Raw genomic sequence first — 26570 nt, 5'->3', positions numbered from 1 at the left:
AGTATCTAGGGATGGATCCAGGCTTTACAGATTTTTTATGTCCCTGTTTGTACTTTTATTCCAGTACAGTACAAATCCTCTAACTCTGTATATTTAATGTTTTTCTCATTCCTCTGCCTGTATTTACCAGGCTTTGTAAGTTCATTCTTTTGAAAAAAAAAAAAAAATTTCAGAGTCAAAGTGACAGCATAAGGAAAGGTGTAATAATGGTGATTGTAGTGCGCTGAGGTCCGTCTAGATCTAGACCGTACTATGCAGTGTATGCTTGCATAGTGTTGACTCTAGCACCCCGTACCTATCACAACCTGAGCAGTTCCTCTTACCTGCCTGGGGTGTCGCTCTCCGCTCTGGTGCTTCTAGCACTCTGGTCTGAATCTCAGCAGTTTGTTGCATCAGCTGAGTGTGGTAGAAGCACCAGAGCAGAAAGCACTGACTCTGCAGCCTGTTGTTCAAGGAAAATATTTTAAAGTGCTTGTAACTAGTCCAAAGGGGCAGTGGATCTGTCTACACTGCTATGGGGATGTACAAGGGCACCTTTGTGCCTACACTTTGCGAACGCGTGCGCCGTAGGAGTATTTAGGGATTTTCACGCATGCGCAGTAGCAGAACATCACTCCTCTCCCTGATAATCAGCATCGCCTGCTTCTCCGAACCAGGGCCACTGTCCATAGTACGGTTTCACAGCTCCACCTTCTGGCCACACGTGGTAATTCAGCAGGCTGCAGTATTACAGACACAATGCTAAAACCACCTCCTCACCCCATTATTTCTTTCCAAAAACTCTCAGAACAAATGGTTTGTGCCCAGTGTATGCTCTCTGCATTACTTGTTGTACATCAGTGGAAATGGAGCACCTGGAATATGTACTAAATGGCTTCCATAGCTTACTACCTTCATTAATGGCAGGCAATGAAGGACTGAACATACAGTGACATCCAGTGCAGGATGTATTACAGTGCTTCACATTTCAGTTTGCAAACATTGTAACTTTATAATTGTTATAGGATGAAAATATCCTCCCCAAGAAGTATTTTGAGGTGGATTTCACTGCAATAGTTGGAAGAAAACTATACAACATAAAGTAAGTAGGACGACATGGGCTTTATTGTCCTGGTTTGTGGTGTCTGGGCTTTCTGCTGTAAGAGCCTGAAGCTTTTTTTTTGTTTATAATACTCCCATCTTCATTGCAGAGTACCTGATATGGCAGCGTTGTATTGTAAGCTGTAGGGTTTAAATTGACATTTGTAAAGTTGCTAGGAGTAGTGACAAAATTATAAAATAGAAAAGTAAGTTGTTTAAAGGACCTACACACATAGGCAGCCATTTTGTGTAATTATTGAACATTCCTCAGAAAGCCACCTGTCCGTTTACCCACAGCTAGTGGCATTGCCGAGGCACAGCGGGTGCAGCCATTTTGTGTAATTATTGAACATTTCTCAGAAAGCCACCTGTCCGATTACCCACAGCTGGTGGCATTGCTGAGGCACAGTGGGTGCAGCCATTTTGTGGACAGAACCATCGTTGGTGAAAATTCAGCCTAATTCAGTGGTTGGTTTATAGTAAATGGGCAGGCTGCGTTCTCATAGCTTCCATGTCACAGAATTACTGCTTCCATTTTGTGTGGGTGAAAGGCACATGTAATAATGAGCATTTATAGTGGCAGCACAGCTCTCATCCAGATGTATCTCAATGATAGACTGTGACGTAATCAAATCACTTAACTTTTGTGCCAAAATCCCCTCTAGTTCAGACATACAGTGATCTTCTTTTATGGCAGTAATACTGCTGATCTCGTGTAACGTCTGCCTCCGCTTACATTCTAAGCTACATGCTTGTTTTTTCTAGTTTTAATATGGAAATTCTCATTTTTCAACAGGTCCAAGTCTCCATTGTCCAAGCCAATAATGGAATGTCACACCGGCCCGGCACTGCTTATAGGTGAGTCCCTTGTTTTCTATCATTCACCTTGGGCAGCTCTTGTATATGGTAAGAGACTGCAGTGCCTCACGTTTCTGGAAACTTCGCTAAGAATCTAGAATTACCCTGGACCTAGCACTAACCCTATTGCCAATGCAACAGGCTGCATTTTGAAAATACTCATTAGCAGCGGAATATCCAGAGTTGTCCCATCTAGGTTTACTTCCTAAAGGTGCCCAAAGCATTGATATTGCAAAAAGAAGACTGATAATCACCAATCAGGTCATTATGCCATTATGGCACATGTAAATAGATGCAATGTAAGGTGTCCGCTATCAGTCAGTGTGTGCAGTCACCCTACCACCACATTAACAAAACACTATTTGTTCTAGAAGCGACCTGGACACTTGGCCCGAATACCACACGGCTCAATGTCGCCTAGATTGGCAGCGTTTATGGCCATCTCTACTTGCAGTTACTCTTAGTAAATAGTCCAACTCCTGAGCATGCTGTCTTCAGTTACCCAGTTGTCAATGCGTTGGGATGTCTACAAAGACTGTGTGAAGATGTTGGGAGGATGCAAGGGGGGAAGCAAAGGTTGGAGTGCAGCTTTAGGGGTATATTTACTAAAGTGCGGGTTTTTAGAAGTGGAGATGTTGCCCATAGCAACCAATCAGATTCTACTTAACATTTATCTACACCTTCTAGAAGATAATAGCTAGAATCTGATTGGTTGCTATGGGCAACATCTCCACTTCTAAAAAACCCCACACTATAGTAAATATGCCCCTAAGTGTTCGTTAGAGATTTAATAAAATGAACCCAGCGGTGTAAAGTTCATTAGGGTATTTATATGAACACGTTATCTTTTGCTATAAACGAGAAGAAGGTGGCTCACCGTTCCTAGGAGCACGTTCCTTGGATATACAAAGTAAACAAGTGGTAGGGAGAGACTATAAGGTGGTTATTACATGCATTGTGTTATCTGATGATGGCAAACGGCCTACCAGCTATAGGCTTGCTTCCACTGTACCCTGCATTGGAGACCCTCCGGTGGGTTGCTTGTTATCGGAGACCCTCCGGTGGGTTGCCTGTTATCGGCAAGAACAGGCGAAAATGGCATGGAGAAAAGATTTCTCCATCCCAGATCAGGAGGAGAAAAAAAAAGCAAAATCCCTATTTTTTGGCTAAAAGATGTGGGGATCTCCCTTTGGACACAACCTCTTCTAATGATAAATGACTGAAATTTTTTTTTGTAAGTTGCATACTTTGGCAAAAAACGACCGCACACATTTTGGGCGGGAAAAAAAAAAAAGCAATTTCTCCCCCATGAAATTACTGCTCCACGTAAATTGGGGCTACGTTAAAATGGGTGCAAGTATATTTTCATGTCGTAAAAACGCAATTTTAAAATCCCAAATTAAAAAAAACACCTGCTGCGACCGCGTGCGATGTTTAAAACACTCGACGCATCCATACTGCCCCCCAAAAAATCAGACCCAATATGTTAATCTGAGATGGGTTTTTTTGCCCAAAATTTGCAGAGTCGTTTTTTTTTGCCAATGTACGCAACTTCCGAATTTTTCCCCCGGTAATTTATCATAAGGGGTGGGGGTGGGGGGGTTCCAAAGGGTTCTGGAAGAAATCCCCACATTGTTAGCCAAAAATAGGGATTTTGCTTTTTTTTTTTTTTTTTTTTTCTCCTGGTCTGGGATGGAGAAAACTTTTCCTGATTCTCATTCTTCTCTGTGTGCGTTATATATGTAAAGTAGTGACTATACCATATTTTGTACGTTTATTATTCTGATTGCCGGCTTACCCAAGCTTCTTACTTTGTGGTATGCTGTCAGGAAAATAAATACTGTATTACAAAAACAAAAGCCCACTCATTTAATGGTCTTGTATATAGACCCTAGTATTCCATGTCTGGCTCAGCTCCAACCTCGCTGCTAAATTCCTTTCTTATATTACTTCTTGTCACCATTTCATAACCAGGATGATTATTATAGCTCGTAAACTGCAACAGTTGCAATTTATTTTTCTTCCTAAATAGACACATCGTAAAATGATAGATCAGGGGGAAAGGTCTAAACTGCTGCAGAAACCTGCACTTTGTTCTACCCGCTTACTCGCCTATTTCCATGGTGGGTTGTAAGTCCAGAAAGCCAGATCGTGGCCTGCCGACAGCTGGGAGACACTATCTGTCCATCACATGTTTACCCAATATGTGTTACTGTCTTTTATTTATGAAGCACCGACCTATTGCGTAGCGCTAAACATTAAGGGGATCAGACAAGTGACCTATGATGACATGTTACATAAGGTAGCGGGATAAGACTTGTATCTGATGGTGGAGAAAGTGTGTGTGGCTGTTCTAATCAGGCATCATTATCACCGGCAATAATAAGATGTAAATATATATAACACACTAATTCTCAGCATAATGTAAGCAGTGGCTAAACTAATGACACATTAATGGATGGATTACATTAACCGACTGACAGCGCATGGGTGCATATCCCAGTCCTGTTCTATTGCCGTGCTTCCAGCCTTGTGCTGATTTGCCAGATTGCAGCCCATGATAGGAATGCACAGCTTGCCCCCATACATGCATGCACTGCCCACTACCACCTATAGGGGAGTTAGTGAGCCAGGGGTGTGGATTGATAGACAGTAACTAGATAGACACCAGAAGGTAGAAAGAGAATGATCAAAGGGTTGACATGGATAAGGTCGACTTTTTGTTTCTTTTGTTATTTTAACCCTAACGCTTCCCCTAGTGCCTAATCTTAACCATCCGCCAAGTTCTTAACCTTAACCCTAACAATCATGAAAAACAATGCGTTGACCATGTGCATGTCGACCTTTTGACCCCGTCTGCCATTTACCTGTCGACCTTTTGACCCTGTTGACCTAAGTTCCTGCTCACCAGAATTTTAATCATAATAAGAGGTGCTACCATGCTGAGACTTGTAGTGCCAAGCAGGTAAAAGAAAATGCAGGTGCACACTCTATGTACTGAGGCTACTGATCATTAAAATAATTATGATGAATTAACCATGAGTACAAATGAGGTTCCTAGCACATGTTTGGCTGAAAATGTGTGTCCGTCCACCATGTTAAGGGGTACCCCATCAGATGGGTCCCTGGCATCCCTAATACTAACACATTATGTCAATTTATAGTGACCATACTAATATGTAGACAGAAATGCAAGGACCTGTACCGCCTGTTGGATGTATATATACCTTTAGTCATGGGTAAGGGGTCTTCATGCAGTTTTTATTGCATGCGGTACATCTGTACAATCTAATTAAATGTAATTTTAAAAAGCAATGGCCTGCGGCCAATCACCGCTGCTTAAGATGACCTGTAAAGAGCATGTGACTTTGTGCGGCTGAAAGGCTCTGCAGACATCCATGCCACTACACCATGGGTGGCTCCCTAAAAGCCCGCCCCACCCCCCTTCCCTTCCCCATGATTAGAATACCTTGTCCTGCGCCATGCAATCTTATTACACATCTATTGGCAGATTAGTGAACATTCAATTAAAAATGTAGATAGGGCCGAAACTAGGATATCTGTCACCCGGTGCAAGGCAGCAATTTTGCGCCCCCTTCCTTCCCGTACCTGGATTTTGTCCTTGCTCCTTCATAATTCAGTGGACTAGTCAAACGTCCCTGTTGTAGTGACTTACATTATTCCACACACCATAATGCCAATTACACATTATGCCATACCCTGTAATGCCTATTACCAAAGTGCCACTTACATATTTGCCCGACACCATTTTATGCCCCACAGTAAGGCTTCTAATTACTTTAAAATTACCTGCTCTTTACCAGGGGTTTCATGCTCTTTACCAGGAGGGTTTCATGCTCTTTACCAGGAGGGTTTCATGCTCTTTACCAGGAGGGTTTCATGCTCTTTACCAGGAGGGTTTCATGCTCTTTACCAGGAGGGTTTCATGCTCTTTACCAGGAGGGTTTCATGCTCTTTACCAGGAGGGTTTCATGCTCTTTACCAGGAGGGTTTCATGCTCTTTACCAGGAGGGTTTCATGCTCTTTGCCAGGAGGGTTTCATGCTCTTTGCCAGGAGGGTTTCATGCTCTTTGCCAGGAGGGTTTCATGCTCTTTGCCAGGAGGGTTTCATGCTCTTTGCCAGGAGGGTTTCATGCTCTTTACCAGGAGGGTTTCATGCTCTTTACCAGGAGGGTTTCATGCTCTTTACCAGGAGGGTTTCATGCTCTTTACCAGGAGGGTTTCATGCTCTTTACCAGGAGGGTTTCATGCTCTTTACCAGGAGGGTTTCATGCTCGTTGCCAGGTGGTTTCACGGGAGAAGATGTAGCCTTCAGCATCTTCTCCCAGCACTTGCCTAACAGACACTAGAGGTCCAGTAGGACCTCTAGTGTCTGTCTCCTTCTTGGCGGCGGCCATTTTTGGATGGCCGTTTTCTGAATCTGCAGCCCCCAAGCCACCGTGAGTCAGCCCTTTTTCACCCCCCTGCACTCCGGCACCCGGTGCACATGCACCTCTAGCCCCCCCCCTAGTTGCGGCCCTGATTTAGAAAAAAAACTCTATCTCCCAAACTGCGACCAGGCTGCCTGTACTATGGGAACTCTGAGGTGTCACCACACTCCAATGTATTCAATAATAGGGCAGAAATAGCTGAGAATCCCCTATACGGGCACAATCAATGACAAAACATATTTAAATGTAACATATAATTACTTATCATTGATGACGCATGGTCACCCATAGTCTCAGTAATGAGGTGTCCATATAGTATACCCATAACTGCATTATTATATAATAATATCCCAGTGTTCATGCAGCCAAATCCAAATGGTGCTGAGGAAATGTTCTTTATGTCACCGTCAGCATGTTCTTTCCCCTATGGTATTACACTAACCAGTCATGGGGAAGACCCTCTTCTCGTGCCTTGTTACATGATATTTGCCTGTCTGTGTCCACATGCCATGGTCATACATGTACACAAATAACCACTGCTAATCTTCTGGTTAAACATGTGAAAACGCAAAGCCCTCCTAGCGCCTTGTACAGCACCTCTGTCCTTTACACCTGGCCCTGGCAAATTCTAGTCATAAGTAGTACATAATATCTGGTGTGATGATCAGTGCAGCCAGGCCGTGCCGCTCGTAATGATGGCAATATCCGACTCTTCCCGTAGACGCTCACAGCCTGGACTCCTCGCGATACTCCATCATCGGGGCGGATCTGAGGAACCTGAAAGACATGGAGGAGAAATTAAAGAAATTTGGCATGGACCCACAGTAAGGTGTCTGTTTTGACTTAATATGTTTATTTCAGCTGGATCATTTCTGGACACTGACTTGTACAGGGAACCATTCATTCACCCGTGTAAGACCTAGTGGTCAAATAATCATTTATGTAGCTGATCAGTAGCACGTCTCAGTCTCTCTTCGAAGATCTAGTTACAAGGTCCATTAGATAAATATAAAATAATCTGGTTTCCTCTTCCTCCGTCCTCCCCATCTGCAGTGTCATTTAATGTACTCTTCCATCTGAAAATAAGAAACCATGGTAACCGGTCTGCTTGGCAGAGGGGTGGCCCCTTGACTTATATTTTGTAGTAGTGGGAACTTGCCTCACCCACGCTGTAACATGCAGTTGTCCCAGACTGACTGCTAAGAATAGCGTGACAGTAATGTATCTCCTGACAAACGGCAGCAGCCACCCGATCACATCTGCTGATGGCAAATCAGCACACAGAGTTTAATGCCAGACTTCTTTTTGGCCGCCAGCCTCATTAAACGTGTTGTAACAGCATCGGTGAGTTTGGCCAGAAGTGATGGGGGTCCTGTCTCCTCTATATGACGATGTGGGTTTAACGTGAAATAATGTGGTTGGTGTGGCCCTTTTAATACAACTTTTTAAGTAATAAAAGTTTACTTTCCTATCGCTGGAATCACAGCCTTGTAAAGAGATCTCTAGCAATTGGTGTGGGAACATTCCTATCCAGTTCCGTGTGAGAGGCCACAGGAGCATTAAGTCCAGTATCTCCCTCACGCTGAACACTTCCCTTATTCTGCAGGTTGTTCCCTACACTGTATCCAATGCACATTAAATAACACTTTTCCCTTGTATTACATTTATTGCTGCCGATTTCTGAATGTTTGTAATTTTACAATGTTTTTGGAACGCTGAGGTAATTGACCCTGGGAATTCTGGGCATCGCGACTCTCTTATCCCAGCCTGGGTGCGAAATTGTAAAGTCCTGTTTTTGTTTTCAGCCTGCCGACGCTTCTGGTGGCGGAGTGCGTGTTGGTTTATATGACCACGGAGCAGTCGGCCGGCCTGTTGAAGTGGGCCTCCAACACGTTTCCTACAGCCATGTTTGTAACCTATGAACAGGTAAAAATTGCTTTCTGTTATGGTCAGCCTCAGAGGAAGGGGGGCAGCGCTTGTTCTAGTGATGTGGGCTTTTGAGAATTGATAACACATAGGTGTCATAGAAAAGGTGAAGATGACAAAAAAGTCAGGCTCTGGTAGATTTGGTGGAATGGGCACAGCTGGTAAAATGGAGAGGTCATACTTTTACTGCGAGCTGGTACGCACAGCTGAGGAGAGATGGATCACACAAGCTGATACCTGGCTATAGTTCTATAGACCGCAGCAAAGCCAGATACGAACTTCCCCCACATGCAGAATACATGCAACAATGTGCCGAGCAGTTACAAACACTGCATAGATCTACAGCAGATAATTGTAAACATGAAAGATGTTGAATAAATCTGGAAAGTCATCAGCTAGCTGTAGTAGGTCAGGTCATATTTACTCTTCATAAATTCCAGCCTGGCCGGGTATTATTTAGTTGGCTGAAAAAAAAAAAAAAAAGCACTTTACAAGTTGTCAGAGCATTTGCTGGGAACCGTCTGAGTTTAATTAATCATTTTAAGAGGCAGTGATCTGATAAGGAAATGTCTCAGCCTCTGTTCCGCTTCCCACCAGGTGAACATGGCGGATCGGTTTGGACAGATTATGATTGAGAACCTGCACAGGAGGCAGTGTAACCTGCTTGGCGTAGAAGCCTGCCAGTCACTCCAGTCTCAGGTCAGCAACCCTTTCCCTGTTATCGCCAATGTGAATCTTGTGTCTCCTATCTTCTCTCTCATAGTGAATAGACTTCACGGACCTTGATTTGTATTGATTTGTATTGATCCGGAGCGGCACCTGGCACCGTTTTCCTGTATACATTATATGTAGTTGGCAGTTTGCCTTAGAACTTACACGTCTACAGACATTGGTGGAATAGCTGCTTGTGTCCTTGGGCTTTGGGATATGGCGATGTTACCACCACCTGACTCCATCCCGACTTTGCTAACTTTGTTATTGGCCGTCTCTAGATCAATCAATATGTCCAAGAATTGTTTGATTGGCGTCCGTGCAGTAAAACACAGGATACATTGTGGCTGCAGTACAAGCAATGTGTCACGTGTGGGTGTCTTATGCCAGCAAAACCGTATCCAGGTCCCCATTATATTTTACTTATTTTAAATGGTGTCTGATCCAGGTCTCTTCGCTCTTCAGATAATAAGTTACCTGTGACCGTGGTCTAGCACTTGCCGCCATGTTAGACAGGTGTCGGGCGCTTGAAGAGAATATAGATTTTTTAGGTTAGCCACTGTGCTGTTTTGCATAGAGAGTCCTGATTGGGCGGCTACGAGGTAAGTATTCTGTGTTCTGGGCGGGGAAATGTTACTGCATGGCGGGAATTCAATTAGCTGCAGTGATTGATTCCCCCCCCCCTTCCCGGGGGGCTATTCAATTAGCCCCGAAGCCGGCAGGTATCTGGGGCCTGTGGCAGGTGAAAAGTAAATCCCCACAAGCAGCCCCATTTTTGCGATCGCAGCCGTGAAATCACTTGGGTCAGTGAGCTTATCATGGATCCTATGTGTATTTGCACGAAAAACGGATAATTTTTTGGGCGAATAAAACGGGATCTGATTGAATCGCCCAAAAGAAAAAAAATGCAGTAAAACCCGTTTTATTCGCCCGAAAAATGATCAGGGCTAATTGAATTCCCCCCATAGTATTACTGGTATGTGACGTTTTTCTTTAAATCAATGGAGAATACTTTTCCACTCCCCTTTGCAGTGCTACAGTATTACAGGAAGTTATTATACTTTGTAGATTGTGGGGTAGGATTTATTTATTTACTTTAAAAATTTTATGTTTTCATTTAGGTGATAATTATTGTTAAAAAAAAAATAATGGGTCAATATAGGGGGCCATGCCCCACTTAACTACGTAAATACCTTTTTACTTAAATAGCCTTCCAACCCTGCCGTCAAGCGTGAAGCTAATGGTGCATACACACGGTCAGAGTTGACAGATCAACGATTTGGACGATTTTACTAACTATTTCATGAACGATGAGCGATTTCTGACAGTATTTAAATGAATGAAATCGTCAAAATCTGACTGCAAACACAGTTGATGTCAGAGATCGTTATCTGACATGCAGGAACACGCATCATTCGTCGATGCATGCCAAACATCGTAACGATATGAACGATGTAACGATTTTTACAATCATTATCGTTCATATCTTCCAGAAAATCTGCCCGTGTGTCCCCTCCATTACAGTTAGTTTGTCTCTCTCCTGCCAAACTGGTGCCAATAGCTCCCGTCCTTTCATCCAAATGTCTACAACCCAGGAGAGCTACATCAGGGTCTTGGGCTGGTCACGTAGGTAGGTTTCTGTATGGTAGTCCTGGCATGCAGTTGTCAAATTCTCTTAAACTAGTTACAGATGTGTCCTCCTACATCTAACCTCAATATGCCAGGCAGCGCGACTTGCATGGCGTGGACTGAGCCACCAGGTCCCATGTTACTCTGCTGGCGTTGGGCATCTTTTTTTTTTTTTTTTCTGCAAATGCGTCTGTCGCAATGCGATGCACCAGGTGACTGTGCTGTTTAATTCTATATACGACACTTGTATATCTGTCTGCTGCTGAGTCTGTATATGAAGCACAACAGAACTTGGAATGGAAAAAGCTGCGGGCGCTACATTGTAGCACTTCCTATACAGATTCAGAGACGCACATACAGGTGTATACAAGTGTCGCTTAGCACATTAACCAGCACAGTCTGCAGCATTGCGACTTAGATGCATTGTCGCCAAAAAAAGACACCGGGCGCGAGCAGAGTCTCACGGGTCCAGGAGCGCCGATGGGAGCTTTTTGACACAGCTGCAGCAAAGATGTGTAAGGACCCATCTGTATCTCCCCCAATTGCACAGCTAGATGGCGTGTACAACTGGCGGCCAGTACGGGCTGTGCCAGACTCGAGGGTCCGCCGCTGTGTAATCACCAGCGCTGCAAAATAAGTTGTTTCAAAGAGGAACAGGGCAATGGGAGAAATTTGTGTTTTTATTTTAATAAAAATTCTTATTTTATTTAATCCGGTAGTAGGAAGAACACTTGAGTTTTATATAGGAGCGGTACAAGGTATTTAATGTGGAATCAAAAAGGTTTCTTAATTGGCATCACTCCTCCACTGGTTATGGCACGGTTGCCCCTTTAAGCCTTTGATGAGACCCAGGGCGTGATTCAGAGGTGCTCACTGACTGCACGATAATCACGCAGTTGGCCGATGTTGGAAGTACTGCACTTGCATCCCGATGGTTACTGCCTGGAGATGCAGAATGTAAAGCCGTGGATTTTGGTAGGGGTTTCCTGGGTTGTAACTAGATGGGAAGGGGGGTTAGGAAGTCGCGGGCTAATGTCACTGACAGCGATTGTATTTAGAGATGCAGTAGCACAGGCACCGGATATCCAGATGGAGAAATCGCACCTGCCATCCGACTGGCGTAAGCTTCGATGGTGCAGCGATGGTGTGTCTAAAGACACAGCGAGACAGATTAGAGCTGCATCCGTTGGGTGTCTCAGTAGGATGATCATCGGTTGCGGCATTAATCATAAAGGCGCTGTCATCCCGTGTTCCTCTGTATCAGGGTTCCCAGTGAGCTCTATTTATACCCCTGATCATGTTAAAATTCCAGACTGTGGTGTGTGGATGTGTCAGTGCAACAATGGATAAGTAACTGCTTGGTAAGAAGAGAGTGACTACTGACCACCGCAGTGTAACACTACATCAACTCCGGCACAGTAATGATCACCTGAGAAGACACCAATGTCTTTCCATACCCTTTATCCTTCATCCTTTACTTTGTCTGTGTCTGTATATAAACTTACCCTGATAAAGGGTTGAATGTGTTCAACTTTTGCAGCACGTACACTACTGCGTCCAGCTTTATACGGAAGAAGGTACTAGAGCACTGGCATTTATTGACCAGTGACCCTACTTTGTCTACACAAATTAGTGGGGTACCACGGTTTGCCTATAGACGTGGCCCCAATTTGAAAGATTTGTTAGTCCAGACGGATTCTTCCAAGTATAAAAAACAACAAGCCCATTGGTTAAGCAGAAAACCAGGAACATTTAAATGTACAGGCTGCACCATCTGTCCCTTTTTGGCAACGGGCAGGTGCTTCACCAATCCTCAGGACGGGGGAAAATATACTATTAGGCATCATTTGGACTGCAACAGCAAATATGTTGTTTATGCTCTCACTTGTGCATACGACCTTGTATACGTTGGGAAAACTAACAGAATGCTCAAAGAGAGACTCGGTCAACACCGGTCTTCTATCAAGAAATCTGTATCCACTGCAGATCAGAGACAGGATTCGGCAAACTTACCGGTAGCTAGACATTTTAAAAACAAAGGACATTCTGTTAGACAGCTTAAATGTCACATTATTGACTACATTCCACCGCTCCAAAGGCGATAGAGAGAAAATTCTGCTACAAAGGGAACTACAACGGATTCATCGATTGAACAGTCTCTCACCTCATGGGCTCAATGAGGACTTCAAAATGAGCGGTTTTCTTTAGACATATTCTCTGTTTGGATTAATTTTTTTTGATCGCTAGCCTTACACGTGACTTTGTTACCCATGGGTGGTAGCAATACATTATACGATACGCATACAGTACTGGTATCACGCGAGTTGCCTTGGGGACATTGCTATATGTCGCATAAAGGCTAAGTGTGACCAGTTTATTTTACCGTGTGCTGTGCACTTATGTGCATATGGCATGGTGTTATGGTTTTTTTCACTTTTTTTGTGTGCATTTCTTAGTATACATGTGCTTGTTGCATTCATTATCCTGGTACATATGGCAGTTCAGGAGTGGCCTTTGAAATGGCCTGGACTACACTATTGGCTGTATATTCATTTAAATGTGTTGGCAATGTAATAGTGGTGTTATTGGTGCTGTATTGCAGAGAGACCAGCAGGTCTATACACCAACGTTTGATATAATCTGACCACAGCGATCTCTTGCCATACGTTTCCAGTGCTGTTATAATCAGAGCCGGGTGCCGTACATTCTTATGCATATGGCATGGTGTTATGGTGTATGGCTCCAAAGAGCCTTGTCATATTTTCTAATGCACACGTACTGTATGCACTAACATTGTCATGTTTCATGTCTATATGGCTTTGTAAAATTATTATATGCAGTTACAGATCAATGCTATATGATGGAATTATGGAGTTGCCAGCACTGTGATACCAGTTGGCTACAGTACTCATACTGACAGGCATGTATTGTAACAAACGGAGGCTGTTTATTTACCTTTTAAAGCCCGCCCACCCACCCACCTGATGCCTTGTAGCCAATCAACGCCGAGGGGCGTGGCCAAGGCAACACAGCATGATTTGGCCTTTACTGATTTTGGTGCCCTTTTTGGGTATATTAAGAGCTCCAGGGCTCAGGTATGTGTTAGCCCCTGAGGAAAACTGAAGTAAAGTTGAAACGATTGTTGGGCCACTGATAGCTATGTGGTATGTCTGTTCACATGCCTTGTGAATTCATCTAAACTATATATATATATTCCATTTATTAGTGATCTCCTTATAAGAATCCAGCAGTGATAACGTTTTTACTCATTGAGCCATAACCCTAAAAACGCCCATCTGGTTTGTAGGTGCAAATAAAAAAATAAATGTAGGTTATTATTCCAAAGTTCACATATGTTTTTTCAAGCATAAAAACAGGCTTCAAACAAAAACATATTAGACACTTTCCAGAATTTTTTTTATTCCGTATTCACAATATCAATTTAAAAAAAAGCTGTATCAGAAAAAAAATATATATATACTGTATTGATTCTGAAATTCACATAATGAAGCATAAAATAAAGGATAAATAAGCCTATCTTGGTACAGTTGCTACGCGTTTCGCTGAGCTTGGTCCACTTCCTCAGTAGATGCAATAACTAGATGCAGGGCTTTTAAAATTTGGATTTGATAGACTTGGTGATGATTATGGATGTTGTGGATTTACAGCTACTGATATATAATGCATGTATAATCTCAGAGCCTGTGCACAGGTGTAATTAAGTTCTCCCAATAATCGTTAAAAAGATATAGTTTAGCTGCTATTGATTTAGCTGACCTTAATTCATGCTTGGGTTAGTTATCCTGCGTGCAAAGGGTGGATCAATTAACAAATGGATAACCTCTTTTATTTACTCCTTTGCATTGATAAGCTATCAGGTACCATGTATAACCCTTATAGATTGGTTGGTTTTAACAAGGAGCAAAACAAAAGGGGAAAAAACTCTTTTTGGGGGCACTCTTTGTATGATTAATTGTTAAAACATAATAATTTTATTAGGTATACCTTTAAAAAGTTGGTATATCTCTCAGAAAGATAAGTATATGCTTTGCGAGGCCCTAAGTATTAGGAATAAAATATGGTCAGTATAATAAAATATATATAGAGCTCAATTCTCCAATTTATTCTGTATCTGGGCGAGAATATATCTAAAAGTATGTTTCAAAGAATATAGTACTCATGTATAAATTTGCAGGTGTTTAGTGTTCACTCTAGCTCCGGCGTGAGGCAGGGGGCGCCGGAGCTAGAGAGGGCACGTTCGTGCACGCGCGCGACCGAGGAGGGGGCGTGTCTATAAGACGCGTCCCCTTTTCGTCACTCTTGGGGGCGTGTCCGGCACTTACGGACACGCCGGGCAGCCCCCAAGCTCTGCAGAGAGGGAGAATAGATGCCGGGCGCATGCGCCTGGCGTCTATTCTCTGGCGGTGACCGAGTCACCGCACATTTCTTCACCCGCGGGACACTGCGACCCGTGGGTGAAGACGGTTCCCGCAGGCTGTTAGGGCAGGGTGCTTTTTGCCCTCCTTCTGGAGGGCAGGGAGCTTTTTGCCTTCCAGAAAGAGGGCAGGGCGCCGCGCCCCGCTAAAACAGCCTAGCGGGAACGCTAGGTGTTTATATTGTCTTTTTAGGCACATATACCACATGGAAAGTATCGGCTTGAAAATTGAAGAATTAATTACTCTGACAGGTCTTCAGGTATTGCCTGTTTTATGTCAACATAACACGTATCATAAGAAAACCAGAACGTAATTGTCTTACATTAAAGAAAACTCTAAAGGTGCATACACACGTAACGATTTTTTGAACGATTTTAACTATAACGACGTCGTTCTCGTTCAATCGTTGAAAAAAATCGTTCAGTTTCTGAGTTATGGCGATGAACGATTATCGTTCATGCACGTTCCCTTTTGTAGTTCATTCTGACTGACCAACTGAATGATTTTCATTAAGGGAAGTTACAAAAATCATTTGTAGTTCAAAAAATCGTTCATTACACCTTAAAAAATCTGACAGATAATCTGACAGAAAATCGTCCATAAAATCGTTGGTAACAAAATCGTTGTGTGTTTGCAGCTTAACAGGTTATCAGGTTTTAACAGGTTTCTTTCAACATGACAGTCATTCCAAACCTCTTATCCGTATAAAAGTAATCTGATGTCATTTCAGGCATATAATGACAGTAGGATAAATATCACTTATGATATGTATATGTGAGGTTTAAATATCATGTCAGGTTTTCAGGTTCTAACAGGTTTTTCATAACAATGTCAGGTTTTCAGGTTCTAACAAGTTTTCCACAGCAATGTCAGTATAACAGGTATCCACAGGTTTTTTTTCATTTTGATAACCACACCAGAAGAAATAAATCAAGATAATTAGTTTGCTGGAGGTAATTGTGAGGTGTGCTAAAGGATATCTGAGCCTGGTGGTCCTATTACCTCTGCTTCCTTCTTGTGTGAAAAAATAAAAAGAAAAAAAATATTTTTCAGTGAGCGAGTAGTGGGTAGGGCAGATGGAATGTAAAGATAAGAGACGCTTCTGCTGTTGGGTTCTACGTCCCCTGCCACCCTGATGTCATAAGATATTGCAGGGAGGTCAGGTGTGCCGTTCCCAATGAGAGAGCGCTGAAACAAGAAATGTACCTGGATAGAGCTGAGTGATACTGGGCAGTCTTCCTATTTGGTTCCTGTGATGGAGTACCTGATACCGGAGCTCATGTGCGCACCATGAGCGTCCAGAAGTACCGCTATGACGCGAGTTTCGCCCGGTGTGGGCCTCGATCACATGCAGCCTGCAGGGCTTTTAAATTGGCTTGGAGTAAATTGGTTTTGATAGACTTGGTGATGATTATGGATCTTCTGGATTTAAAGCTACTGATATGTAATGAATGTATAATCTCAGAGCCTGTGCACAGGTGTAATTAAGTTCTCTCAGTAATCGTTAAAAAGATAAAGTTTAGCTGCTATTGATTTAGCTGATCTTAATTCATACTTGGGTTTGTTATGCTGCGTGCAAAGGGTGGATCAATTAACAAATGGATAACCTCCTTTATTTACTCTAACGTGTGTTGTATTGATAAGCTATCAGGTGCCTTGTGCAACTGTGATTTAAACGTCAAGGCTAAGGTGATCCCTCTGCACTAGGCCTCCTCTTGTGGTTGTGTCCATGAACTATAGATCACAGTAATATCCGCACCCTTTTGTAGATTCTACGGAGCTCTGTAATCTGAATTTTAACGTAAATAATACATGGGTGGGGGCGGGGTGTTGGTTGAAATTAGGGGAGGTAAAATAAAGCAGAAAATGTTACCTGTGCACCTTTGGTTCAGTGTGTCCTGCCTGGTTGCTAATAAAATTAAGACATTTTATTATGACTTTATGGGAGAACGGGAAGGGGGTGAGTAGCGTTCTTGCTAGGATATTTTAGCGGGGCTCTGCACACTGCACGAATTCAAAAGGGCAGAATGCACCCTCCCCTTTTGGCGGTGCCCCACTAAAACAGCCTGCCGGGTGCTGGCCCCACTTGCAAGCTGCAGTGTCCCGTGGGTGGGGAAAATTGCAGCGATCACTTCTGGTGCATAGATGTCGGGCGCATTGTCTACAGTATTCACAGAAAAGGGAGAGCTTGCGGGTAGCCTGGCATGTCCGTAAGTGCCAGGAGTGATGAAAAGGGGGCGTGTCTTAAATCCACACCCCTTTTCTCGTGGCCACGCCCCCTTTTCGGGCTGCCAGAGTGCCCTGTCTATAGGTCCTGCGCCCTGCCCAAATACAGATGTGTCAACATACACTACCGTTTGAAAGTTTGGGGTCACCCAGACAATTTCGTGTTTAAAATGAAAACTGACTTTTATTTATCAAATGAGTTGCAAAATGAATAGGACATATAGTCAAGACATTGGCAAAGTTAGAAATAATGATTTTTATTTGAAATAATAATTTTGTCCTTCAAACTTTGCTTTCGTCAAACAATGCTCCTTTTGCAGCAATTACAGCATTGCAGACCTTTGGCATTCTAGCTGTTAATTTGTTGAGGTAATCTGAAGACATTTCACCCCACGCTTCCTGAAGCATCTCCCACAAGTTGGTTTGGCTTGATGGGCACTTCTTGCGTACCATACGGTCAAGCTGCTCCCACAACAGCTCAGTGGGGTTGAGATCTGGTGACTGCGCTGGGTCCATTGTCCTGTTGGAGGAGGAAATTGGCTCCAATCAAGCGCTGTCCACAGGGTATGGCATGGCGTTGCAAAATGGAGTGATAGCCTTCCTTATTCAAAATCCCTTTTACCTTGTACAAATCTCCCACTTTACCAGCACCAAAGCAGACCATCACATTACCTCCACCATGCTTGACAGATGGCGTCAGGCACTTTTCCAGCATCTTTTCACTTGTTCTGCGTCTCACAAATGTTCTTCTGTGTGATCCAAACACCTCAAACTTCGATTCTTCTGTCCATAACACTTTTTCCAATCTTCCAATGTCTGTGCTCTTTTGCCCATATTAATCTTTTCCTTTTATTGGCCAGTCTCCGATATGGCCTTTTCTTTGCCACTCTGCCTAGAAGGCCAGCATCCCGTAGTCGCCTCTTCACTGTAGACATTGACACTGGTTTTTTGCAGGTGCCATTTAATGAAGCTGCCAGTTGAGGACTTGTGAGGCATCTATTTCTCTTAGAGACTCTAATGTACTTGTCGTCTTGCACACTTGTCCACCGGGGCCTCCCACATCTCTTTCTACTCTGGTTAGAGCCTGTTTGTGCTGTTCTCTGAAGGGAGTAGTACACACCGTTGTAGGAAATGTTCAGTTTCTTGGCAATTTCTCGCATGGAATAGCCTTCATTTCTAAGAACAAGAATAGACTGTAGAGTTTCACATGAAAGAGTATAATCGAACCCACAAATGTGATGCTCCAGATACTCAACTAGCTCAAAGGAAGACCAGTTTTATAGCTTCTCTAACAAGCAAACCCTTTTTCAGCTCTGCTAACATAATTGCACAAGGGTTTTCTAATCATCCGTTCGTCTTCTAACGCGCTTAGCAAACACAATGTACCATTAGAACACTGGAGTGATGGTTGCTGGAAATGGGCCTCTATACACCTATGTAGATATTCCTTTAAAAGCCAGATGTTTGCAGCTAGTATAGTCATTTACCACATTAACAATGTATAGAGTGTATTTCTGATTAATTTAATGTTATCTTCATTGAAATAAAAAAACAGTGCTTTTCTTTCAAAAATAAGGAAATTTCTAAGTGACCTAAAACTTTTTACGGTAGTGTACATCTATCTTCCGTACGCTACAAGTCGCATTACACACATTATATGAGCGCCATGTGATTCCGTAGCGCAGAGAGTCTTTTCGTGCAACTTTTACCCCACAAATGTCTTATTTGCAGAGCGGCTGTGACACTGTAACGTAACATTTTGCATGCAGATACAGCCGCAGTCGCACACAGAATGTAGGTGTGCCGCGTATCATTTTAATCAGAAGCTGCATGTGCGTCCTCTTTGCTCTGCAAATAAGACACATTTGAAGGGAAAAGTCGCACGAAAAGACTCTCTGCACTACGGAGTCACGCTACGGCATGGCGTGCCTAGAAGGGCTGTTTAATGAGGCTAGATGTATGAGGACCCACCCAGCAGGAGCACAGGTTTATTCATTACTCACGGACACATTTTAAAAGATTCACAGGTGGAGCTAATTATTTCACTTGTGATTCTGTGAGGAGACCTGAAAAGCATGTACTGTCTGGGGTCCTGAGTTTGAGCGCCTGTGCTATGATGCATATTTGGAGAACGGTACAAACCACCCCGTTGGCGCTGAGGCCTCCTATGGAGCTGTAAATTTCCATTGCTGTGTTTGTATGTACTCACTGTGAGCTCTGGTTACAGACGGAGCGATTGCTGTGTAATGGGTGGGAGGCAGCGGACGCCTGGGACATGATGAAGGTGTACAGTAGTCTCCCCCAGGATGATGTGTCACGGTGAGTAACACTGTACTGTCCCCGATCGTTTCTGCAGATTGCAATTTCTCTACAGGTATCTCTGGGTAACTTTAGATTGGGCAGTAGATTGCTATGACATTTTCAAATACATAAAGAAAAGAAAAATGCCAACCTTGTTCTCCTTCTCCCCTGTCTTCGGTGTTGAAGTCCACGCCTCATGCCCCATCCTTCACCTGTCCATTTGGCAACACCTCCCAATCCCCTCTATCTTGCCAGGGCTCTTACTACTACTGCCTGCTCTCACATTGCCCATTTAGACAGCCTAATTCTTCTCTGGCACTTCCCCCTCATCCATCAGACATGCCCTAGTCCCCATTCTTATGGAACTAGGGCATATCTCCTGCTCTGATAACTTTATTACTACCCCATTTCCCTCATCCGTTATGCCTCTAAGCTCCCTGACTGGGTGGTGTACAACCACCTCACCTCTTCTGTCTCCACACACTCTTTCCTAAACCTACTCCAAGGTCACAGGTGACCTCCTCTCAGCCAAGGTTCTGTCCTTGTCCCCTTCTCTTCTCCCTCTATATCTCTTCCCATGGTTGGCTTATTAGCTTCATTTTGTTTCCAATGCTGATCATACCCAAATTTACCTCTCCTCCCCTCATGTCCTCTCCCGTATCACCTCCTGTCTGTCGTCCATCTCCTCCCTGGGTGTCACAACTCTTCCTGAAACTTAATGTTTCCAAAACCGGTCTTAGTCTTTCCTACATCCAAGGGCCTCATCTCCTGCTCTGTGTCTCCCTCTACATTGTCCCCCGTGCGATGTCTGAGTGTCATACATGGCTTTGCCGTTCCTTCTCCCACCCCCCACCCCCTACCCCCACATCCAGTCTATCTCCAAAACCTGATGCTTTCACCTCCACAAAATTTCCAGGGTCAGGCCCTTTCTCACCCTTGGAGCTATTAAAATGCTTATTCACACCCTAATAGTCTCTCACCTAGATTACTGTAACCACTCCTGTCTTACCTTCCAAATTCCCACCCCTTACCTCTGCTACTTGCTGAATTTTTCTCTCTTGTCGCTTTGCCAGTCTCTCTGGTTCAGAATTGGACTACGCACTCTAGCCTACAGAGCCCTCAACCTCAGTACTCCTGCCTCTGGTCTCTTGTCCTCACATCTCCCTCTTAGCTCTGCCAATAACTGCTGCCTCACCGATCATTACTTCCCATACTCGCCTTTGGGATTTCTCCCAGGCCGCTCCTAACCTATGGAACTACTCTCCCACACTGAGGCTTTCATCCAGCGTCCCAGCCTATTAGTTTAGAAACTGGCCAACCCTATTCTGCCATCTTCTCCCTATTGTGTTCACCCATATCCTATGGTCTTGAACTGCTTAATATCTGCAGTCTCTCCTTTAGCCCCCTTCCCCCCCCAAAACACACAAGAGCTACTTTACAATGAAATGGGAAATGCTGAAATCAGTTTAAAATCAAACATCAAGTTTGAAATAACTATTTAACAAGTAAATGTTCGTTTTAATACTTTAAATGTTTCAGCCTTAAGGCACACCATTATTTTTTGCTACGTTTTCTAATTTGTAAAGGATAGGTATTAAAAATACTATGTGTATTGTTTATATGTGTGTATTGCCATTTGATGAGGAGCTGGGTTATAGCGGAGTGACATGAGACAGTACTGTCTGATAGTGAGTTTATTTATTAACCTGTAGTTGTGTACTGCCAGCATTCTCTGTAACACTTTCATTATTGTTTGTGGCCCACAGGAGCGAGAAACTGGAATTCTTAGATGAGAAGGAGTTACTGGAGCAATTGCTTCTCCATTATTGTATCAGCTGGGGCACTAAAGATGCTCAGAACTTGGGTACGAGCGTTTTTGTTTAATTGTCGCTAAATATTTAATTGTGTGAAGTTTGCATTTACAATCTCTAATCACCTAGTACTGTGAAGATGGTAACTGTTTTTAATCTCGCATATATTAAAATAAAATATTTATATGAATATTATATATCTAGTTGGTATTAATAACCACAATAAATATGCATCATTTTCTTTGAAAAGTATTTGAGTCCCTTTTAAATGTATCCCTGCTCCTGCTGCCAACTTTGCTATGTGATTATGACTTGCTGGCAAAGGAAAGTTGATATTTAGGAAAAAGATCACCTGTCCTGCCACACTCTGTAGCACTCTGCAGTGTCTCCAGTACCTCGTTATTTCTTGCATGGTCAGGATGAAGATGTCACCACAGTCTCGTTCTTTCCTCCCCAGGTCTTGCAGAAATAACATTTTGAGGACACTGAGAAGTGGACGCCAGTTGTGGTACTTCCGGAAATGTTGGAATAACTCAAACTGTTTATGACGTTGACTGAAGCAGGGGAGAGACGTTTAGTATCCTCTTATTTTTGGGGCAGGAGGACATGACAGTCTGTGATTGCACTGATGCCACTGATCATTATTTATAGAGTTTTAAATAAATTTTCAATTCTTTGGAACGTTTTGTGCTCCTACATTAAAGGGTTACATTTATTGTACTGCGCACACACATGTATGACTGACTGTAAAGTACAAACAGCTTTTTTCTTTATGATGGGGCAATATTGCATGATACAAGGTTTCCTGTGCCATGATTATTGCACTGTTTTTACACTTGTTGGATTAGACTCCTAGCCAAGGAAAAGCCATTTAAAAGTGAACTTTCAAATTCCATTATTTTAACTAGTGTAATAAGTCTGGTGCAGACTGGAGGCGATATTTAACGTGGAATAGACATTAAAGACACTTCTAAAGCTAATGGGTAGGAGCATGTATAGTGGCTATGAACAGTTGTTGGCTTTTTTTACATTTGATTTTCATACATCTTGGAAACAAATTGGAATTATTCAATCTCCATTTTGACTTTATGCCGGCCATACATCGATGTCCCTGATTCCCCGTTCTGCCGATTCAATCCACAGAACGGTAATCAAAAATGCCAATCGGCGGCCATCGATGATCAGAGAACCGTCGGTGGATTGGGCTAAAACAGCATGTTAAAGATCCCAGACTTGCCGATCCTGATCATTTTTTGGGCGGGATCAGCAAATCGAGGATTTCCAACATGTTGGATTTCCGCTGTTCCCCGATGCTGGCAAAATGTGGGTTGGGGTAATCCATCGATATATGGGCCCTATTATGCAATCTAGGATATTGATTTTATTTTTATATTTAACCTATTCTTCGCTGAAGCTTCTTACCCCTGTGCTGAGCCTTTTTTTCACTGTTTTGTCGGTCACTTTTAAGCATCAGTATCTGTAATTCATTTATGCCATACCCACACATTTATTTTCAGAAGAATGAGTTTTTATAAAATTATGGTTTATTTGCTTATGCACCCTGACACTCCAAAGATAATTTACCCAACTTTAACTTTCATAGAAATCATAAGGAAGTGAATTAGAATTTAAAGAAATATTTTTGGTGTAGCCAAACAAGACATAACTTTTTGAAAACTGAACAAGCTATCGCATTAATTGAAGGGTCCCCTGAGTTTGTTCAAGCCTGGAGAGGGTAGATCTTGGCCACATTGTTTGAAATAAGAGACTCCCCTCTTTCAAACAAGAGTATCAATCTGTCTGAATGGGCAAAATGTCATTAAGTATTTTTGCAGTACAGTGGATGAAGCCAGCGAGCTATGTGATGTCATCTTGTACCGATGCTATAATGTCTCTTCCACTGACCCCCATCAGTGGGAAATAGCAGTGGGTTTGCTTAAGTATTCATTTTATTTAATTGCACCCACAGTTGTGCCATATTTTATACTTACAATAACGACGATGCACTTGACAGTTTGCTAGTTTTAAAAGTCCATAAAATATTCTTATAGCAATTTCTATGAGTTGCTTTGAATATTCTTTGAGGTTCATGATGAAACTCTTGCTTGGAAATGCCACTAACCAACTATGGGATCTCACAGACTGGTGTTTATATAATAAATGTATTTATTTTGTATTCGGGATTTCCATTGTGGCAAACAAACTTAAATATACAATGTATATAATATGAACCTTTGTAACAACAAATGACAATATAAAATACACTTGTATCAATACACTGTATATAATGTCTGTTTAGCCAGTATACTACAAATAAACAGTAATGATTTAACTGTTGTTCCAGGCAAATTTATTGTAATGTCTTTAATCACAGTCCATATATGAAATACCAGACATATTTTATTTATTCCAGACAGTGGTTTTTCAAAGTCTTTTTTATGTAAAGAAATAAAATATGAAAAATGAAAGGGGATGAATACTTTTTTATATATAGATATAGATGTTTAAAATAATCAGTTCTTGGTAATTGCATACATCACTTGAGTAATCTCTACATATCAAGAGATATCATGATGATCTAGAAAAACTTGTAGCATTGTGCTAAGGATATAGAATAAAATAAATATTATATAACTTATATTCAGTTTTTAGAGCACCTGTGGTTATTAATATTCATGACCAGCTTATCTATGTGTAGCCAGTTTACAAGTGGGCGGGGATAGAACAACCTGTAGCCTATCAGATAATTGGAATGTTCTCAGCAGCAGGAGATTAGTGAGCTGATCATGTTGGGAGGCAGTGATTGGTCCACTGGTGATCACATGAGCGGGGGATGGGGCTGTGTTATAATAAATTGAAGCCAGCAGGAACCCACAGACGAAAAGTTGGGACCACTGACAGTAAAGAGTAGTGATTTCAGGACTGTGTCATTATAGACCGAGGCAAGCGTGGGAAAAATAAGGACTACTGATGGCAAAACGTAGCGCCGTCAGGGCTGTCTCATAATGAATGTAGGCAGACGGGATTCCACAGACAGGGAGTGGGGGAAAAATAGGGACTACAAACCGCAAAGAATAATGAGATTGGGGCTGTGTCATACTGAATGGAGGCAAACCAGAATCCACAGATAAGAGTAAAATGTACTGTAGGCCTGATTTAGAGATGTGCGCTGTTGCATTCGCTAATGGCTGCTAGCAGACTCCCCGCCTGATATAGTTAGCGACAGACTGAGCAAATGCTGCTGCCCCCTCTTCCCCTATCTGCATTGTGAGCAGATCCTCCGGAAGTTGCGCAAGAACCACCATTGACGCAACATCGGATGCACATCGACTCCTCGAGTAAGTCCTGGGCTGTGCAGCTTCCTGGTCAACTTCCTCTCTAAATATGGCCTCTGAGACTGTGGTTCTGCGATTGGGAACGCAGCTGCGAGCGCAGACTCACCCATGGAACTCCCATGCCTCCGCCTCCTTTTGCAAACACTTTAGTTCACCTCCCCAACTCCACCCAGGAAGGTCCATGGATCGCAGAGGTCTGCTCAGGTCCTTGTGATCAGAGATATTGCGAGTGCCGTGTAAAACTACAGTTCGGGAACGCGCAGTGACACTTTCCTCTTTCGAGCGTGCTCAATAGCAAAACATTGCGCAAATGCGTGAACACAGGCACATCGTACAACTCTGCGTTAGATCCTCTGACAGTAAAAAGTAGTGAGGTGAGGTTCTCCTCAAACGGAAGCAGCAGAACCGCTCTCTGGCCTATACACTGTTTCCTTTCCAATCAATCATTCAATAAATGCTATTCAATTATCAATAGATATATGATATATGAATGCGTGTATGTAGCACGTATGTGTGCATACATAAGCACACGTACTACGGCCCACATATGTTAACGTATGTGAATATATGTTTAGCTGCCCACCCTAATGTCCCAACAATAAACATGACAGAGTAATATAGACCATCGGAGGATATATACTATAATTAAAGCATTACTACTAGTGGTTAATTAAAACATCGCCTGTGCAATGTACACTATTTGGCGATATCTGGAGTAGTCCACTAGAATTGATGGAAAAAAATATCATTGCCTTTATAAATCCAGTCTGCTACAGCATTTTATAGTTTATGTTTATACAGGCATATGACTCGGCCAATACAGGAGAATGTGTTTTTAGATTTTGGAGCTTGATCAACTCCTTATAATCTGCATGCTTGCTTATTACCTGCCTGTTCCATACCCATGAGCTAATTAGCAGTACTGATTATTTCTTCACATTTATTACATTGTGTTTTTATGTGTCTTTGTTTTTCTTATTATCTTAAGTATTAAACTTTTTTAATATATTGATGTGTCATTCCTATGTCCCAACATAAATATCAGAGCGCAGTTTTTTCCTCTAAGGTTTATTTCTTTAACTCCAGTTTCCCTTTTATGTGTATAGCCCATGAACTCTGTTATTAGCGCACCCGGTTTGTGCTGTGTAAGTTAATTTCAGTCTAAGAACAATGTCTCTTATAGTAGACTCTTACGGCTCCCGGTACTCACGCTTTGATCCTTATGCAGCAGGCACCGATGGCACACGGCACCGTCACTCTACTGAGGAGGGAAATGTGCAGGTTTGCAGGGAGCAATGTCTCTTATAGTAGACTCTTACCGCTCTTCAGAAGGAACCATCTATAGCGGAGAAAGGCGTAAAGGAATAGGGACAACACCACCGATGTGCAGCTGCTCTGCAAAAGACTTTACACTTGGCGCTTGTCTGCCAGCCGAAGGACTCCAGCCAGCCAACCTGCCTGCTGTTCCATCCACAAGAGGTCCCTGCATACTTGCACATTTCCCTCAGTAGAGTGACGGTGCCGTGTGCCATCGGTGCCTGCTGCATAAGGATCAAAGCGCGAGTACCGGGAGCGGTAAGAGTCTACTATAAGAGACGTTGCTCTTGGACGGAAATTAACTTACACCGCACAAACCGGGTGCGCTAATAACAGAGTTCTTGGGCTATACACATAAAAGGGAAACTGGCAACAAATACTTTGGAGACAAAAGGCTTAAGTGATGAAGTTGTTGCATTAATCATGTCAGCTGCACAATAATTTATCTACAAAGGTGAATTTTTTATATACGTATTACTTTTTTACTGT

General features: G+C 42.8%; 1 protein-coding gene across 1 annotated transcript in view; it reads left to right on the top strand.

Moving 5' to 3' along the window:
- The window catches only part of LCMT1 (leucine carboxyl methyltransferase 1), a 39012-nt gene extending 15251 nt beyond the window's left edge, over nucleotides 1-23761 (top strand). Inside the window, exons 4-11 of the mRNA XM_088448219.1 lie at nucleotides 1005-1081; nucleotides 1877-1938; nucleotides 7111-7213; nucleotides 8195-8315; nucleotides 8913-9014; nucleotides 19545-19636; nucleotides 21385-21482; nucleotides 21887-23761. Coding sequence (XP_088304345.1) covers nucleotides 1005-1081; nucleotides 1877-1938; nucleotides 7111-7213; nucleotides 8195-8315; nucleotides 8913-9014; nucleotides 19545-19636; nucleotides 21385-21482; nucleotides 21887-21909 — 678 coding nt within the window. The 3' untranslated portion in view covers nucleotides 21910-23761. The remainder of the gene's footprint in view (nucleotides 1-1004; nucleotides 1082-1876; nucleotides 1939-7110; nucleotides 7214-8194; nucleotides 8316-8912; nucleotides 9015-19544; nucleotides 19637-21384; nucleotides 21483-21886) is intronic.
- Nucleotides 23762-26570: the final 2809 nt, after the last annotated feature.

Source organism: Taudactylus pleione, unplaced genomic scaffold (assembly GCF_031769625.1).
Source record: "Taudactylus pleione unplaced genomic scaffold, aTauple2 ptg000451l, whole genome shotgun sequence".
Classification (NCBI taxonomy): Eukaryota; Metazoa; Chordata; class Amphibia; order Anura; family Myobatrachidae; genus Taudactylus; species Taudactylus pleione.
This window is presented reverse-complemented; position numbering and strand designations above follow the sequence as displayed.